At 40.2% G+C, this 17575-nt stretch overlaps 1 protein-coding gene across 2 annotated transcripts in view; it reads left to right on the top strand.

Moving 5' to 3' along the window:
- The window catches only part of LOC144542328 (ketohexokinase-like), a 13937-nt gene extending 4503 nt beyond the window's left edge, over window positions 1-9434 (top strand). For both annotated transcript variants that reach the window (XM_078288429.1, XM_078288428.1), the window contains exons 4-8: window positions 1903-1975; window positions 2700-2846; window positions 3081-3169; window positions 5397-5554; window positions 7775-9434. In XM_078288429.1, coding sequence (XP_078144555.1) covers window positions 1903-1975; window positions 2700-2846; window positions 3081-3169; window positions 5397-5554; window positions 7775-7866 — 559 coding nt within the window. In that variant the 3' untranslated portion in view covers window positions 7867-9434. The remainder of the gene's footprint in view (window positions 1-1902; window positions 1976-2699; window positions 2847-3080; window positions 3170-5396; window positions 5555-7774) is intronic.
- The last annotated feature ends 8141 nt before the right edge of the window (window positions 9435-17575 follow it).

The following is a 17575-nucleotide window of genomic DNA, read 5'->3' as shown; positions in this document are numbered from 1 at the left end:
AACATCTGGACGGATGCAGAAATATAAGAGGGAAGAAAGTACAGACACTGTTGGACACTGAAATCCCTTTTCACTATTGTTTAGAAAAATCAAGTCTTTTCCGCTGTTATAAAAGCTGCAGGATAAATACATGAATGTTCCCACTGCAGAATATGAATCAGCTGGACATCCTAAATTAATTAATTATAGAAAGAAGATGAGTTCTTTGAGTCTCCTCTGTTCTTATGTGTTTTCTTGGACGTTGATGTCATACATGATGATTCGAGGGTCAGGAATATATCAGGACACCAGACACTTTCACTCATTATTATTGATTGCTTGTAATGCTGATAATGTAGGAATTCAATATTATTCTTCTGTTGCATAGGACTGCCAGCTAAATATCTAAAATATCAGTAATATCAGATCAATGAGCTGATGCTTCCCAGAGCTGCTGCTGTTCAAGTCGACTGATATTTTTGTTAAAGTTTCTCCTCGACTCTGTAAATAAAGTCGGATTTCAGGTTTCAGGGTTTTGCTCCACTGTCAGTAGAAAGAAGTAGAAAGGTTAGAGTTAGGATTAAGTTTAAGGGTTAAGTTTAAGGGTTAAGGTTAAAGGTTAGGATTAGGAGTGAGGATGAAATCTTCCTCCTGCAGCGAACAGACGAACACTTAACCAGCTGTGTTGATGCAGAAGTCGTTCCTGAGTCAGTCAGATGTTCATGTTTCTACCAGTTTAATAAACTTCATAAACTTGTTAGCTGCTGTTGGTTTTAAACAGAAGCCTCTCTGCAGTGGTGAGGATTAATTTAGAGCTTTAATTAATCTAACTTCTCACTGCATGTCTAATATTTCCACCATAATATTACATCATTCCCATTGTATTATGTTAATTAAACAATTTTTACACTCATGTACTACACATCCTTTTCAGATGAAGAGTTTCCTTCCAAAATGATCTTCAACATTTGAAAAAAGCTGCACTTTGTTACAAAATGATTTCAGCACCAAAAACATATTTCCAAACTGAATCCTTTATGTAAAGCATTTTGGAAATGAACTCTTCAGATCTCTCTCTACTGAGTTAAAGTGTGAAATTGATCTGTAAACAATGATAAGCACTAAAAGACAACGTTTATTATATTAATTCAGTCGCATGAGTTTCATGGTGTAAAAAGACGAATCACAGAACAAAGTGTTTCTTTTCTGTTTTGTTCCACTTTGCTTTGCTGAGTTTGTTCTCTGGCTCTTTCATCCCAATGATGATTAAAAGAAATTTATTTGATAAAAAATCAGCATTCAAACCCACAATGAATTCAGGCCTGAATGTAACATTATGAAGCCAAACTGCATCATTAAGATTAAGATTCAGATTATCTAAACATACAAACGTTTAAAAACTAATCCACTGCCAGCTGTATGATCCATAGTGATCTAGCTGTCAGAAGTTTTAATTCCCTAAATTCTACTGATTATTGAGACGTATTTACATACAGAGTGTCCAAAATATTAGGAGCATCTCCTCCTTCCATGAAACAGACTGATCAGTTTGGATCAGACTGATCAGTTTTATCGATTGATCTGTTAAATCCACTGCAGTTCTGAAGGAGCAGAGGTTTGAACCTGGATTCATGAGTCTGGGTGGAAGGTGTTGATCCTCCCAACATTCAGTTCACTCTGCGTGTTCTCCTGATGTTCTCCCTGATGTTCTCCTGATGTTCTCCCTGATGTTCTCCCTGATGTTCTCCTGATGTTCTCCCTGATGTTCTCCCTGATGTTCTCCCTGATGTTCTCCTGATGTTCTCCCTGATGTTCTCCTGATGTTCTCCCTGATGTTCACCTGATGTTCTCCCTGATGTTCTCCTGATGTTCTCCTTGATGTTCTCCTGATGTTCTCCTGATGTTCTCCCTCCTGTCCATCAGGAACCTTCCTGATGTGACGGCAGCAGATTTCTCGAAGGCCGACCTCCGTCAGTTCAAGTGGATCCACTGGGAGGCGAGTCTGTTTTATTTTTAAAGCCTTTATCACAAAGTGTTTTCCATCACATCACATCACAGTATGAGCTGCTCAGTCTGATAAAAGACTTTCAGTTCAAAGGAGTGGAACTTTTTTCTTAAATATGGAGTATAAGAAATTTGTCTTTATGTAGATAAATTTATATCTGGAGTGTGTTCCCCCAGGCAGAATGATGTTTGAACTGAATCTGATCTGTTTCAGCTCCACATCCATGTGTTCAGATAATAGTGATAATAGTGATATCTTCTAACGTAACGTTTTCTAAATAATTTTTTTATTGGTGCTTGTTGCAGTTCCATGCAAATTCATAGAAGCTTGTTTGTCCATTTGAAAGTTTTACATTGAGCTGCTTGTTGCCATGTTACTGTCTGAAATTAGTTTTAGTTTAGATTAGTTTAGTTTTAGTTTAAATTAGTTTAGATTAGTTTTACATGAAGTCTGGAGCAGCAGACTCTTCTCACCTCCAGCAGGATTATCAGTTTAAAAGTCAATCAGTGAAGGAAGCCCCTCCCACCTGGCGCTCCCAGCAAGTCAAAACAAACACTACGAATTATTTGCAAATATTAATTGAGCCAGATGTGAACCAGCAACCTGCCACACACACTGCAGTGTCCTGTCCTGTCCGTGGGACTCGAACCCCCGACCCGTTAGTGCCTTGCTCTGCCTCAGCTCAGTCGTACGGTTCTCTCTCTCGAACCCGCAGGGCCGAAACGCCGCGGAGCAGGTGAAGATGATCCGGCAGGTGAAGCTCTACAACGATTCGTTGCCGCAGCAACGCAGAATCACCGTCTCCGTGGAGATCGAGAAGACCAGAGAGCCACTGTACCAGCTGTTTCCTCATGGAGACGTGGTATGACGTCGTTCAGCTTCATATCAGCTTCTCTGTTTTCTCATAGTGACTCTATATAGAGTTGATCGTCTCCATATATTGGTCACTACAAAACTGATTATGTTAATTTCCCCTGAACAGCATAAGAGGAAACTGAATCCATTGTTTCTTACAGTTTGTATTTTATATATATTTATATATATTTATAAATAAAACAATGCATCGCTCCCTCAGTTCCCTCTCTGGTTCTCTCAGGTTTTCATCAGTAAAGATGTGGCCAAGCACTTCGGTTTCCACTCTGCTGCTGCTGCGCTGAGCGGACTGTACAGCCGGGTGAAGGAGGGGTGAGTGGGGGTGGGGGGGTCAAAGGTCAGGACAATTGGGTTGCATGTCCACCAGGAACTTTTCAGAGAGCTAGAGCTTCTTCTTCTTGTGGTTTTCAGGTTTTAGGGTTTTCAGGTTTTAAGGTTTTCAGCAGCATCACATATTGGTTTTTCATTTTCCCTGGTCTTTTTCACCAGAGCCATGACAGGTCTTCTGTCTGGTATCTACTGAGTGATGCTAAATGATGCTAGCCGTGATGCTAAATGATGCTAGCTGTGATGCTAAATTGATGCTAACTGTGATGCTAAATGATGCTAGCTGTGATGCTACATGATGCTAGCTGTGATGCTAACTGAAACAGCAGAAACAGAGAGCAGCCTCACTCATCTTTTTTCCAAGCTTCTCTAATATGATTTTTTTCTTGAAGTTAAAAAAATCTTCTCTCTACATTCTGTAACCAGGACAAAACAAGTTTGACCTCTGACCTCCTCAGTATTGATTACTTATAAATAGGGCTGGGTACCGAACTTCGATACTTTTATGGCACCGACCGAATTACGTCGGTACTACCGAGTACCGATTCACGTAAAATCAATAGGTGCCAAATTTCGGTACCTGAGAGCGCATCTGGGTGAGAGAGTAGAGAGAAAGAGAGAGAGCGAGACTACGAGAGCGAGATTATGTCACCCCTGCAGCTTGTTGCTTGTTGTCAGGGCAATGGCAAGCCGAAAGCGGTCCCAGGTGTGGTTACACTTTTCAAAACTTGACGCAGACAACACTCGCTGCAATATTTGTGATGCGAAATGCAAAGCTGGCCATGGCAACACGTCTAACCTGAGGAAACGCCTGGTCAAACACAAAATATTTCTAAAAGCTGAAGAGTGTAGCCTACCGTATTTGATAGCCTGGAAGCCAAGTCCCCCGCAGCAGCTGCAGCTAACATTAGCCTGCAGCCAGCACCGAAGAAGTTGAACCCTCCATGGACGACGAAACTTTAAGTGAGGCATCGACATGTTCAGGTAATTAATTAGTTGGATAAGTTGTTGTTGGAGATAACTGGGCTTTTTTCATTGTCTTGGCTGACGTTAGCTTAGCATTTTTACTAGCGTTATCATTATCATCAGCTCGTGAGTCGTGTTGTTTACACTCTTGCTTTCATTGACAGGTCACCCTGTCCGACTCTCAACCCGCCCTCGTGTCACAGTGAGAGCCGCAGAGGTTACACCCTTCACCCTGGCGCAGAAGACGTCGTTACCCCGCCAGAGAGTCAGTGAGTGCCGCAGGGCAGTGACCGCGTTCATTGTTAACCTTGCTGCTACGACTCCTAGATCTTGGGAAGGATATCACATGTGCTTCCTCCGAGACACACACACCAGCGTTCTCATGCTATGCCCTGGTGGTGACAGACTGTGACAGGTTGGAGGTTGTAGGGACGGGTTTGGGAGGGGAGAGGGAGGTAGGGAGGGGTTTTATTTTGTGTGGTGTGTAAAATGTTCTAAATAAATAACAATGTTCTAAATAAATAACAATGTTGAAATTGAGAAGTTTGGACTTATTTTTTACAACTGAAATTACATTTTTGTTATTACAGAGAGAGTAAAGTAGCGAAAAAAGTATCGTTCAGGAATCGGTATCGAAGTCAAGGTATCGGTACCAGTACCGGTATCGAACATTTTTGAACGATACCCAGCCCTACTTATAAAGTTGGTGTTTGACTCTGCTGACCTCACTGTAAATCAGCTACATGCCATAATGTAAACTAGAATTCATCCCATGGTTTTCTTTTTGGTCTTGATGCTCTTTGGCTACAGCTTCAGTTTGACATTTGACCTCTGATCGTGTCGACCTGGATGTTATGAGACTCGGCCTGAAAATGTCCGTCTGTGTCTCCATGACCATGAAGGTGAATTTCTGACCGTAGCATCGCGAGTTCGAATCCAGCCCGTACCTTCTGCTGCATGTCAAGCCCCCCCCCCCCCCCCCCCCCCCCCCCCCACCCTCACTGTCCTGCCTTTCGGTATGACCAGCTGTCAATAAGAAAGGCAAAAGTGTCACTGTGCATTAGAATACATTGAAACATACAAATGTACAGTTTGTATACATAAATGATAAAAACAGTGGAAAAAAGAGAATGAGAAGTAAAGAAAATAATACCGTCTTTAAATACAATTTTAATCTTTAATAAAAACATTAACAAAAACAAACTAGGGAAAATAGAGGGAAATAAATGGTGTGTGTGTGTTGCAGAGCGGTGTTGATCTGTGCCTGGGCGGAGGATGGAGCGGACGCCTTGGGTCCTGACGGACAAGTCGTCCACTCAGATGCCTTTCCTCCTGAAGCTCTGGTCGACACTCTGGGAGCCGGAGACACTTTCAACGCTGCTGTCATCCTCACTCTGTCCAATGGTGAGTTAAAGTTGCACTAAGCAATTTTCTGACCATTAAATGTGACAGAAACCACAACACATTTGTAAATAAACCACAGCAAAGCTGCTGGACTACTGAAGCCCCAAAAGACAAACCTAGCGAAGGACCGTGCATAAATGCTAACAGCTAAGCTAACCATACCTACAGAAGGTGAAGTGTCACCAGTTACCAGTCTCACTTTGACAGATCTTTCTCCTGTTGAAGGTCACATGTCCCACAATGACAAGTGAAGAGGCAGGTAGCAAGTTGACTAGTTTAACAAGTTGACTACTTTAACAAGTTTACTAGTTTAACAGTTTACTAGTTTAAAGTTGACTAGTTTAACAAGTTGACTAGTTTAACAAGTTGACTAGTTTAACAAGTTTACTTGTTTAACAAGTAGACTAGTTGACGAGTCTCGCTGTGGTCACGTGATACACACACTACTCATACAACTTTTATCAAGCGCCCCCCTCTCAATAAGGCGGTCTATTTAAACCTGCAATACGTGATTTCAGACCCTGTAACCAGTCCTGAAGCTAGCGTGTGCTACATGGAGATTTCCGTGAGACATAATGATGTAAACAAACAGCCACACAGCAGCAGCTTGTTGTTGTTTTCTCCTCTTTCCTAAAGCTTGTTGTCAAAGTCGCCCGAGTAATTTCGAATCGATGAAGCGAGCAAGTAAACGTTTTCAACCAGTGAACATGTGACCTTCAGCGGGAGAAAAATCTGGCAAAGCGAGACTGGTAACTGCTCCTCAGTTATTGCTGCTGCTAACCAGACATCATTTCATCATCCCCAAGTTTACTAGTTTAACAAGTAGACTAGTTTAACAAGTTTACTAGTTTAACAGTTTACTAGTTTAATAAGTTTACTGGTTTAACAGTTTAGTAGTTTAACAAGTTCACTAGTTAAAGTTCACTAGTTTAACAGCTTACTAGTTTAACAGTTTACTAGTTTAACAAGTTCACTAGTTAAAGTTTACTAGTTTAACACATTAACTCGCTCGCTTCATCGATTCCTCCATTACAAGAATGCTTTTTCAGGAATGGGAGGGGGAGAGAGCCGCTGTTAAACAGCGAGGGAAGAGCCAAGGTAGTTTTTAAAAAAATCTACTGGATGGAGTGGGAGGAGCTTCGTTCAGGAGCGGAATTTGACAACAAGCTTTAGAAAAGAGGAGAAAACAGCAACACAGCTGGATATTTGTTCATATCATTATGTCTCAGTGAAATCTCCACACAGCACACATTAGCTTCAGGATTGTCATAAGGTCTGATATCGCTTATTGCAGGTTTAAGACCTTCATCTTCATCTTCCTCTTTAATCTTCATCTTCACTCTGTCCAATGGTGAGGAGTTAAGACCTTCATCTTCATTCTGTCCAGTGGTGAGGAGTCACAGCCCTAACCCTAACCTTCATCTTCCTCTTTAACCTTCATCTTCCTCCTTTAACCTTCTTCTCTCTGTCTAAAGGAGTTACAGCAGGAGCGGCTGTGGTGCAAATATTAATGATGTAATGTAAAGTATTAGGACACAACATCCTCCAAACAGGAGAATCCCCTTCATTTTCCTCTTTAACCTTCATATTCACCTTCATCTTCCTCCTTTCATTCCCTGACTGAAGAGTTACTTCAGGAGCATCACAGGTGAAGGTTTTGTCTGGATTGGTCTGTTTTGTGATTATGATAATATTTTGCTACTGTGACTGCTGTAGTTTCATAAATATACAAAACAATTATTCAAAAAACTGTTAATTTACATTTGTATACCAGCTTTGTCAAGCACATTAAAAAAATCTATTCTCTCAAAATGACACATTCCAAAACACTTTCTTTCAAATTAACTTGTAATCTGCTGCTGCTTCTGAATTAAAGAGGCTGGAAATTTACGGAAGCTTTTTTTTGTATTGATGTCGGTGCACATCTGCACACTCTGCACATGTTCCTGTACATGTAGTTTGATTCCTCCATCTGTAAACTGATGATGTGAAAAGCTACAATGCATATTTGCATATTTGCATATTTGCATGCCTGGACACACTTCTGTCTACATGTTCCTGCATCATGTGACGAGCTGGAGATGCACAACTGCTTTATCTGGTACATCTGTCACAGTAGATGCTGCGTCTATTTATTTATCTCATTGCTCATCACTCCTTCCTCCCTCTCTCTCTCTTTGTCTCTCTGTCTCTGTCTGTCTCTCTCTCTCTCTCTCCTAGGTGGAAGTTTACAGGACGCTCTGACCTTCGGCTGCCAAGTGGCCGGCAGGAAGTGTGGTATTCAGGGGTACGACGGCATCGTGGGAAAGTAAAGCGACAAGACCACAGAGTGACAGTAAAAAAATGAACAAAAAGAGGAAAGAACGGAGAGAGTGCATGGAGACAGATGAGAACAGATGAGAACAGAGGAGGACAGAGGAGGACAGAGGAGAACAGAGGACAGATGAGAACAGAGGAAGACAGACAGACAGAAAATGAGTTCTGCTGTTTGTTTTGAGCCGATGTGTCGCGTCTTTGAACCCAGTAATGACAGTTTGATTTTGCGAAGCTGAGCTGCAAGAGCTTCAACACTGAGATAAAAAGCTGTTTGAAGCTCTGTTCTAAATACTTTAATTGATCAGAATTGTCTGACACTTCTGAACCGATTTATTTACCCTTCAAGTGTAAATCCTTCAGTCTGGCATCAGACAGGTTCAGGCTCGACGCTGCCAGAGGAAAATCTACAAAATCACTTTCTGAGGAATGAAGAGAAGAAAGCTTCTTCTGTCTTTTAGATCCTTTTGGTTTTGGAAACAAGTTTTAAAGAAACACGCTCTACACATCCTGATAAACATGTATCACACACATCCATCATCCTCATCATCATCCTCATCCTCATCCATCATGTTCACTGTTCATGGGATTCAGGGAAGCGACTCGTCACTTCATGTAAAATCAGACCTATCTTAATGTGGGAAACATAAATATGAAATAATTATGAAATAATTATGAAATATTTCATATATGAAATATGAAATAACAAATAGATGAATGTGTTTGGTTTGTTCTCTCGTCTCTCTATGTGGGAGAGAACATGAACATCAACTTGCAGTCAGATGTTTCCTTGTAAACAGACATTTTGTGATTTTTTTTGTGAGTTTTTTGGCTTAAATCTAATCCATCCATCCAATCAGGCAAAACTAAACTGTAGTTTCACTTGACAGAGAACGGACCAATCAGAACAAAGTTTAACTCTGAAATCAAACTGATATTTGTAGTTGGAGGTTGAGGTGGTGTTGATGATAATCTCCACTGCTGCTGCCTTTGAATTAAAGTTAGAGTTAGTGCAGGTTGTTCTGATTAGTTGTAATTGGTATCAGAAATAGTTTTCATCACATCTCTCTGTTGAGTGAAATAACTTTTTTTATGTGATGGAGCGAACACAGAATTGGTGTCATCATATTTTCTAAACAAAATCATAGACCATGCTCAGTTTATTTCCTCAATTTGATGCCTAAAAATAGATACAAATAATAAAACAATAGATAAACTATACCGATTGGCTTTGTTTTTCAGTAGCAGTCTCTAACCAAGTCTAAATCGAATTGTTCATGAAGTGGGATCAAAGCAAAAATGTTTCAAAAACGTTTAACTGTATCTTAGAAGAGTCTGTTTACAAGACACAAAAGTAATCAAGAGACAGTGATAACAGATTTTGGAGGGAAACGTCTTGACCTCAATTTTACTAAACCTCTGTTGCTCTAGTGGAAACCAGCTTGGTGAACTTAGTCATTTCTATCCAACTGTTAATGAACAATGTGTCATTTTACTGTGATGATGATCCTGATCTTTACACCTGATCCAGAACAGAGTTTCAGACTGGAATGTATAATTAACTAATTCACCGTCTTTAAATGAAATATCTTCATAACATGATCTGATTTTAATTTAGTGTTTTGTTCTCCATAGATTATTAGTTTATAAGAGCAGAATCTTCCTTACTGAACAATAAATGACTGAAATTATTATTACCTGACGATTAGACTCCCTTTCCTTCAAGTGTGTGTGTGTGTGTGTGTGTGTGTCAGGATGAAAGATCAACAGGATATCTGTCAGTATCCCACACACAGCTGGTGTTAAAAAGATTCCTTCCTCCACTTGCTACAACAGCACACACACACACACACACACACACATAAGAAAAACCACAGACAAACTCATGCACACACACGTCAGTGTGTGTGCATGAGTTTACACAGTTACAACACTATCTGGATTACAGTCTTACAGTAAAACAAACTGGTTAAAAAAGTAGTTGCAGATCATTCTTAGCGTTTGTTTTAAAATAAAATGGTCAAATGCAGCAAAACATATTAAATCTACTTTCAAATACTTTCCTGAGGTTTTCTAAAGCTTCTGACACTCACTGTATTGTCCATCTACTTGGGGTAAAACTAACCAAAAAGAATATTTGACCCCACAGCATATTGGATTTCTATACATAGATATTTGAGAAATAGAAAAATACATTATTAAAAAAAATTCACATGTATTTGACCCCAGAAAGTTACTTAAACTAAAAGTTACTTAAAACATTGATTTCCATTGTGGTCCTCAATGGAAGACAGAATAATAATTGGACATACAACACAAAACACTAACAATCAGAAGTGCTGACTAATTCTGGACCAAAGGATCGATTCCATCTGTCCCATCAGTCTGTAAAGAAACAGGGAAATTAACTGCCGTCCTTTGATGTTGCTTTGGCTGCTGTTCAGTCAGTCGCTCAGATCATTTAGGGATTAACTGCTCTGATAAACTTAGAAAAAATAGAAGACAGAAGGTGAAGAAGACAGGAGGTACAGAAGACAGGGTGATGAAGACAGGGTGAAGAAGACAGAGGATGAAGAAGACAGAGGGTGAAGAAGACAGGGTGAAGAGGACAGAGGGTGAAGAAGACAGGGTGAAGAGGACAGAGGGTGAAGAAGACAGGGTGAAGAGGACAGAGGGTGAAGAAGACAGGGTGAAGAGGACAGAGGGTGAAGAAGACAGAAGGTGAAGAAGACAGAAGATGAAGAAGACAGAAGATGAAGAAGACAGGGTGAAGAAGACAGATGGTGAAGAAGACAGAAGGTGAAGAAGACAGAAGATGAAGAAGACAGGGTGAAGAAGACAGACGGTGAAGAAGACAGAAGGTACAGAAGACAGAGGATGAAGAAGACAGGGTGAAGAAGACAGAGGATGAAGAAGACAGGGTGAAGAAGACAGAAGGTGAAGAAGACAGATGAAGAAGACAGGGTGAAGAAGACAGGGTGAAGAAGACAGACGGTGAAGAAGACAGAAGGTGAAGAAGACAGAAGGTACAGAAGACAGAGGGTGAAGAAGACAGGGTGAAGAAGACAGAGGGTGAAGAAGACAGAAGGTGAAGAAGACAGGGTGAAGAAGACAGAGGGTGAAGAAGACAGAAGATGAAGAAGACAGGGTGAAGAAGACAGAGGGTGAAGAAGACAGAAGATGAAGAAGACAGGGTGAAGAAGACAGGAGGTACAGAAGACAGAGGGTGAAGAAGACAGGGTGAAGAAGACAGAGGATGAAGAAGACAGGGTGAAGAAGACAGAAGGTACAGAAGACAGAGGGTGAAGAAGACAGAAGATGAAGAAGACAGGGTGAAGAAGACAGAGACTGAAGACAGAAGATGAAGAAGACAGGGTGAAGAAGACAGGAGGTGAAGAAGACAGGGTGAAGAAGACAGAGGATGAAGAAGACAGAAGATGAAGAAGACTGAAGGTGAAGAAGACAGAAGGTGAAGAAGACAGAGGGTGAAGAAGCGAGCTTTGTGCCGGAAGGTTGTCACTCCAAAATAATATTGACAAATTAAAACTATGAAAATGTTTCTCGTGGATGAAAATAATTTACAGTCGAGTGTGAAGAGCATTCAGTAACACATTGACGCTGTTTGATTTAAAGGAAGTGTCCATACAGATGTTCTCATAAATGTTGCAATAGTGTGGAAAGAATAGGACTGATGCTCTGGAGTAAAAAAAATAAATATATATATATATTATAAAAAATAAGATATATATATATATATAGAGACAAGTTGTAAAGATCGGACATGCAGTCTATTAGTTATGGCTAATTTTGTGTTGGCCCGTGACTTCTGTCAAGTTTATCATTTCATTGCGACCACATTGTTGAAGTTAATCACTATGGCCAAACTTTCTATTAGAAAATAGAGAATGTTTCTGTCGGTATAAGACTTTGGAAAGGACAAGCCTGGATTTGAACCCACAACCTTCCACATGAGAGATTGATGCTTCACCTACAGGTTTTGTTGAGGAGAAACTAACTAAAGGGAGAAGTAGTGTGATACTGCAGCCTATGATTGACAGATTGGCAGTGCTAATCACTTTATAAAACATTGTAGTGCTATCCATTCATGAATAAATCAATACTAAATCACATGGGCCAGAAAACTGCTGCTGCACTGCTCTCTATGGGTTGAAACTTCTGGCCACACCTCAATCAGTGATGCCAATCAGGTATTTAGCCATTGACAGATGATGTCAAACACCTGCTTTGTGATTTAGCGTTGATTTACTTTTCATGAAACAAAATGATCACAGTTGATCAGGGACTTGAACTCACAACCTTGTGGTCCAAAGACCTGAGAGCTGAACCACTCTGCCAACTTCCACTTTGGTGTGTGTCACAGTGGGGAAACAAAACAAAGGGACAAGTGGTTGGTTGTAGGTGCTAGTCCAACCCATATTGAAAGCCTCAGAAAGAATATTATAACTGTATTAGTGCCCCACATTAATCAATTTACACATGGCTTTACAGACATCATCTTGACAGTCCACACATCATTTGTATTTAGTTTGATGAAGATTGATCAAACTATCTTGAACATATCACAACACACATTGTCAATTCATCAAACTATTTGCAGCTGGGTTAGACATTGCTATTTACTGTACGCTCAGTTTTCAAGATATCATTACAATTTGTAATGTCTGTTTACTAATCAAGGTATGATGATTTCAAAAATTATGTTTTTTTCCTGTAACGCACAGTTTAAGAGGACAACACTGTGGGATCAGTCAGTTTTTGCTATAAACAGAGGGGGGCGACATCAGAATCGGGGGTAGGTACCAGTGTACGAAAGATTTATCTAATTTCAGCCAACATCTCAGCTCTCTAGGACATACGGCTGATATGGCTGAAGTTTTGACTTTAATATCTCTGAAGATTTGGTTATTATGCAATAACCCATGCCCACTTTCATCAATCATAACCAAATTTCATGGATCGACTTGGACATGATCCTAGAACGTGTACAAAATTTCATAAAAATCCATGAAGTCAATTATGAGATATAAATGTTTTGCATTTGTAGCAGCCACTAGTGGTAGAGCTCAAAATGCTTTTGTGGGTGAGCTCATGAAACACTCCTCAAGATGTGTTTCAAATTTTGGCTTGATTAGATGAATGGTCAATGAGGTACGGACAATTTAGTATATATAATATAGCGATTGCGTGGTTCAAACACTCATGGCAGTTTAGACCAATTTCAGCTGTATTTCGTAGGTCAGACACACAACGGCTTGCACCTAGAGAATGCATCAGTTTACCAGTTAAGGAGATACAAATTAATGCCATTTTTGGCGCCCTCTATGAGATGATATGGAATGATGATGCAGACATGCTTGATCATCTCTGCTGAACATGTATAACAAGTTTTGTATTGACCTGAAAAACAGTCAGTGAGTTATGGCTGGTTTTGTGTTAGGCCACGCCCCTTGTAAAGTTCATTGGTTGCCATATTGTTTAACTGATTTTGTTGAAAAATGGTTACAAAGTGTATCTCAATGCCCTTTGACTGTATACCAAGTTTGGTAGTGATGGGTCCAAAATTGTAAAAGCCTTAGGGAAAAAACAGTTTTTCACATTATTCAAAATGGCGGAAAATTGTCATGCTAGCTTTAGATGGTCCCAAGGCAGATTTATGAAGCTAGGACAGCTGGATCATGTTACTAAGTTGGGTGTCAATCGTAATTACATTCTGTGAAATACAGCCTTTTGGCTGAATCTGTCTTTCATGCTCATGCATCACAAATCAACAGCAGAGGAAGATGAGGTTGTGTAAAATTAAATAGCTTTATTTGAACCACACATATTGCCAAATTACACATTCAAGGTGGCCGGTTTGAAATGTTTGTATACAACTGGAAGACACAACATGAGGAACAACTGGAGTTTCATTCCAAAATGAGATATCTACCATTTGACAAAAGTAACACCTACCTTTACAACATGGCTGCTGTCAGGACAGTAAAGTTACATGCTATCTGAATCTTTCTGCTTACAGTAATGCTGTATTCTGCAGGTAGAATCATCTATGCTTTGGAAATACTGTCTGAGGAATTTCAGGTAGCAACGTTTTTCCCAAAATGTAAATAGTGTAGTGTTTTAGAACAGAATCCTGTAACTATGGTTTCAAAACACAATGAAACTTGGTGATGGACACCTGACTTAATGTAACTTTCTGACCCACGATGGTTTGATTCTTGTCTTACCTCCATTCAGCTGAAGGAGTCTGTCTTGTTTGGGTAAAGCTGGCTCGTTTTGGCTTTCTACAAATAAAATGTGTTTCTGTTTTTATTATAATGTTGTAGTCTACTGGTTCAAACTAAATGATTTAGGATTATTTTAAAGATGTTTACACGTTTCCTTGCATCTGGCTCTGAGAGTCTTGTGTGTGTATTTGGTGATAGAAGTACTGACAGGCCTGCAGAGAACAAATACCCAGAATGCTTAGAGATGCAGTGATACAAGTGTAGGAATGGAAGAGCATCCCCATGTCTTTGTGATGTTAACACTTTGTGGACATTTTATTTATTTTTGTAGAAAATTTTGAAGTTTTGTGAATTCTTTGGAGTGTTTCTTTTTCTTTTCTAAAGTATTCCTTCCACCATTTCTAACATGAACATGTAATGTGTACAGAATGTGAATATAAATGTTTTAGGAGTCCATTTGGGCCCAGTCATAAGAGTTCATAAAGTTTTTGTCATCCTGAAGTGTGCGGCTCTAAACAGACGAACATCAAGACACACCTCAGAAAATACATTTCTGTGATTGACAGCTTGGCTAAAATATTTGAGCTCCCTCCCTCAATCTGGCAGCTCAGTCAGGAAACCTTAATTTATTCATTCGAATGACACCAGTTTCACTATCTGGCACTTATCTGACTTGCTGTAAATAGAAGTACGAGTCATCCTGCTCTGCTGCATGCGGACCCATGTTGTGTTCTGGCCTGGACTAGCAGGAGAACCCATAATAAACCCCACATTACTTGAATTTTTCACTGATTGCAAAATATATTTTCAATAATGACCGAGAAGGTCATGTAGTTACATAGGAACAATGATGCCAGACTGCTTCAAGGGAAACCCAGTGGATCATAAATACACAGTGAAATTTCAGTGAGGAAACAAAAACCTCTGCATCACTTTAGTCTCTGTTCCTACAAGGCCTGCAGGAGCCAGACCGGGACACGTAATACTTCTAATGGTTTGTATTAGCTTACTCATGTGCCAGATGGGCGGGGTTTGGCAAACTATTAGACAACTATTTGAAAGTCAATGTCATATCTGACCTGTGACTGACATCTGGATTGATCTGGATTGTCCTGATCTGTAAATCCCAGCTATCCGTTACTCCAAGTAGGAGGCTGTTGACCTGTAAGACCAACATGTACTGATCTCTCTCTGTGGTCTTAAGGTAAGACCAACATGTAATGATCTCTCTCTGGGGGAGATTCTATTTTCTGCCTTGTAGTAAAGACTCTAATTTCCATCCATTAATGACAACCCTTTAAAGGAAAGTAGAGCACTTGTGTTTATGATTGGCTGAGGGGACCGTGGGTGTGTGTGTGTGTGTGTGTGTGTGTGTGTGTGTGTGTGTGTTGGGGAGGGGGCATCTCAGTCCCTGCTTGCTTTATTGGCCTGAAGAGAGAATAGCTATACTTGGACAGTTTTGACCTTTCACACAAATCTTTTTTCTAATAAGATGTTTTTCTTTTTTTATTAGGGCTTTCTTGAAATGGAGCTGAGTTGTGTAATTACATCCTCTGGCGATGAATTGGACTGGTACTGCTAACAAAGCAACTTGGGCCAAGCGCTGTTCTGCAAAGCAGTGTTTCCTTCTAGCTGCAAGGCTGCAAGAAATTCCTGTTTGGTTCCGCCTTACGGCCGTCTATAAGGGTCAACAAAATGTCCTTTGTTTGAAGGATTGCATGAGGAGCTTTTCAGTTTGTCATGAAAGCAGGAGATGTGAGCCTCTCAGAGGGTAAAGGTACTGCTATCATATCGGCATTGCTATCATAGTCAAGTTCTGAAGACCTCTGAAATGGATCACTGCCCTGACTGGTATCTGCTTTTAATATGTAAATTAAGGTAATAATATAACAAGTACTGTATCCTGTTTGTGCACAGCCAACTCTTCATCTGCCAAACTTGGTAGAGTTTAACAGTCAGTGCAGTGAAGAGTCGGGAAGAGCTCATATAGTAATCTGACCAAGCACATCAGGTTGGGTTAAATGATCTTTAAGGTAAAGGTAAAATAGTGCTGTGTTTTAATTTATATTGGATTTGTCATTGTTTTGTTCTGGAGCTTCAGTGAGGAAAACATTAATGGAAATACATGTTGATTTACAGTTGTATGCCCATTTTATGCAATTGTCATAATGTAATGAATGTTGGGACTATTTGTTATCCTTGATCAATTTGAGATGCATGTATGGTTAACATTTGTTTTAAAACTTGTGAAATCCTATGACACTGGACCAAAAGGCACATGACAAGATATAAAAACACATATAAAGCAAGAAAGGTGCACAATGTGAATTAATCTGAATAGAGAAACAAACTGTAGAAATTTCAGCTGCAGAGCAACATTTCCTCCCGTCTGGTGCACTACATCAGACTAGACAAATACTGTACATGGACTTTAACCTAAGACCTTGACTGTAGGTCTTAGTCTGCATTTATAAAACTTCACAGAGTAAATGGCTGCATGTCCACCGGACACCGCTCTGTACAGTGCCGGTGTTTTTTCATTATGTTCAATGGAGAGGTCGTGCTGTTGCGTGTTCCCAACAGCGCTGAGAGCTCAGAGCGCTATTAAACATTTCAACCTTTAGCATAGCAGTGCCACGCTTGTTTAAAAGTTGCAAAGCAACAGTAGGAGCCATGACCATCACTCCTCACATGCATCAGCAGGCTCCTAAAAAAGAGGCTCCTAGTGGACTTTGGCCTAAGAATGCTGCTCTAGAATCATCAGTCAGGTCATGTGACCACATCAACTTTGCTGTTACTCAAAAAGACACCGCTGATTGTAGAGCAGGCTGTCAGACCGCAGGCGCTGGCTCTTTGGCAGTAAAACACTTGGCAGAAGAAATGGCTACATGTGAAGTCGTGGAGACCTCATGGCTTTGGTAAATGGAGGACCTGCTGTACTCATAACCCATATGTAATAATAACATAAAAACCACTATAAAATTCCTGCAGTAGTACAAAACTTTGTGAAGAACACGTCTCAAAATGCCAGGCGGTTGGTTAGAATATGGAGGGCAACAATATCTGGTCCGTTTATAAAATATATTCTGTCATCAAGCAGTTCTTCAGCTTTCATCACTTCACCACTCTGAGGGCCAGGAAGGAGAAAGTGACGTCATATTTTATGGCTCCTGTGGCTTTCAGTGTCTTCAACTGAACTGAATTAATTTTTAACATTCTCTGGCCTCATCGTTTTGTTTTGTTTTTTTCTTTCTTCTATATATCAGACATCAGTATGAACACATAGACTCAGTCAAAGTCCCAAACGTCCATTCGTTACCTTGTCTACACCTTCGTTCCCATAAACCACCACTCCCTTCTCCCACCCCCATCTCCTCCCTTCCTCGTCTCCTTTAAAAAGTTCCAGGAAGTGAATCTAGAGTTGTGGCAGTGGAGAGGTGGCATCATTGTCCCCCTGGGCCAA

The sequence above is a fragment of the Centroberyx gerrardi genome, chromosome 14, assembly GCF_048128805.1.
Source record: "Centroberyx gerrardi isolate f3 chromosome 14, fCenGer3.hap1.cur.20231027, whole genome shotgun sequence".
NCBI lineage: Eukaryota > Metazoa > Chordata > Actinopteri > Beryciformes > Berycidae > Centroberyx > Centroberyx gerrardi.
The sequence above is the reverse complement of the archived record's forward strand: the minus strand, read 5'-3'. Positions and strand labels throughout refer to the sequence as shown.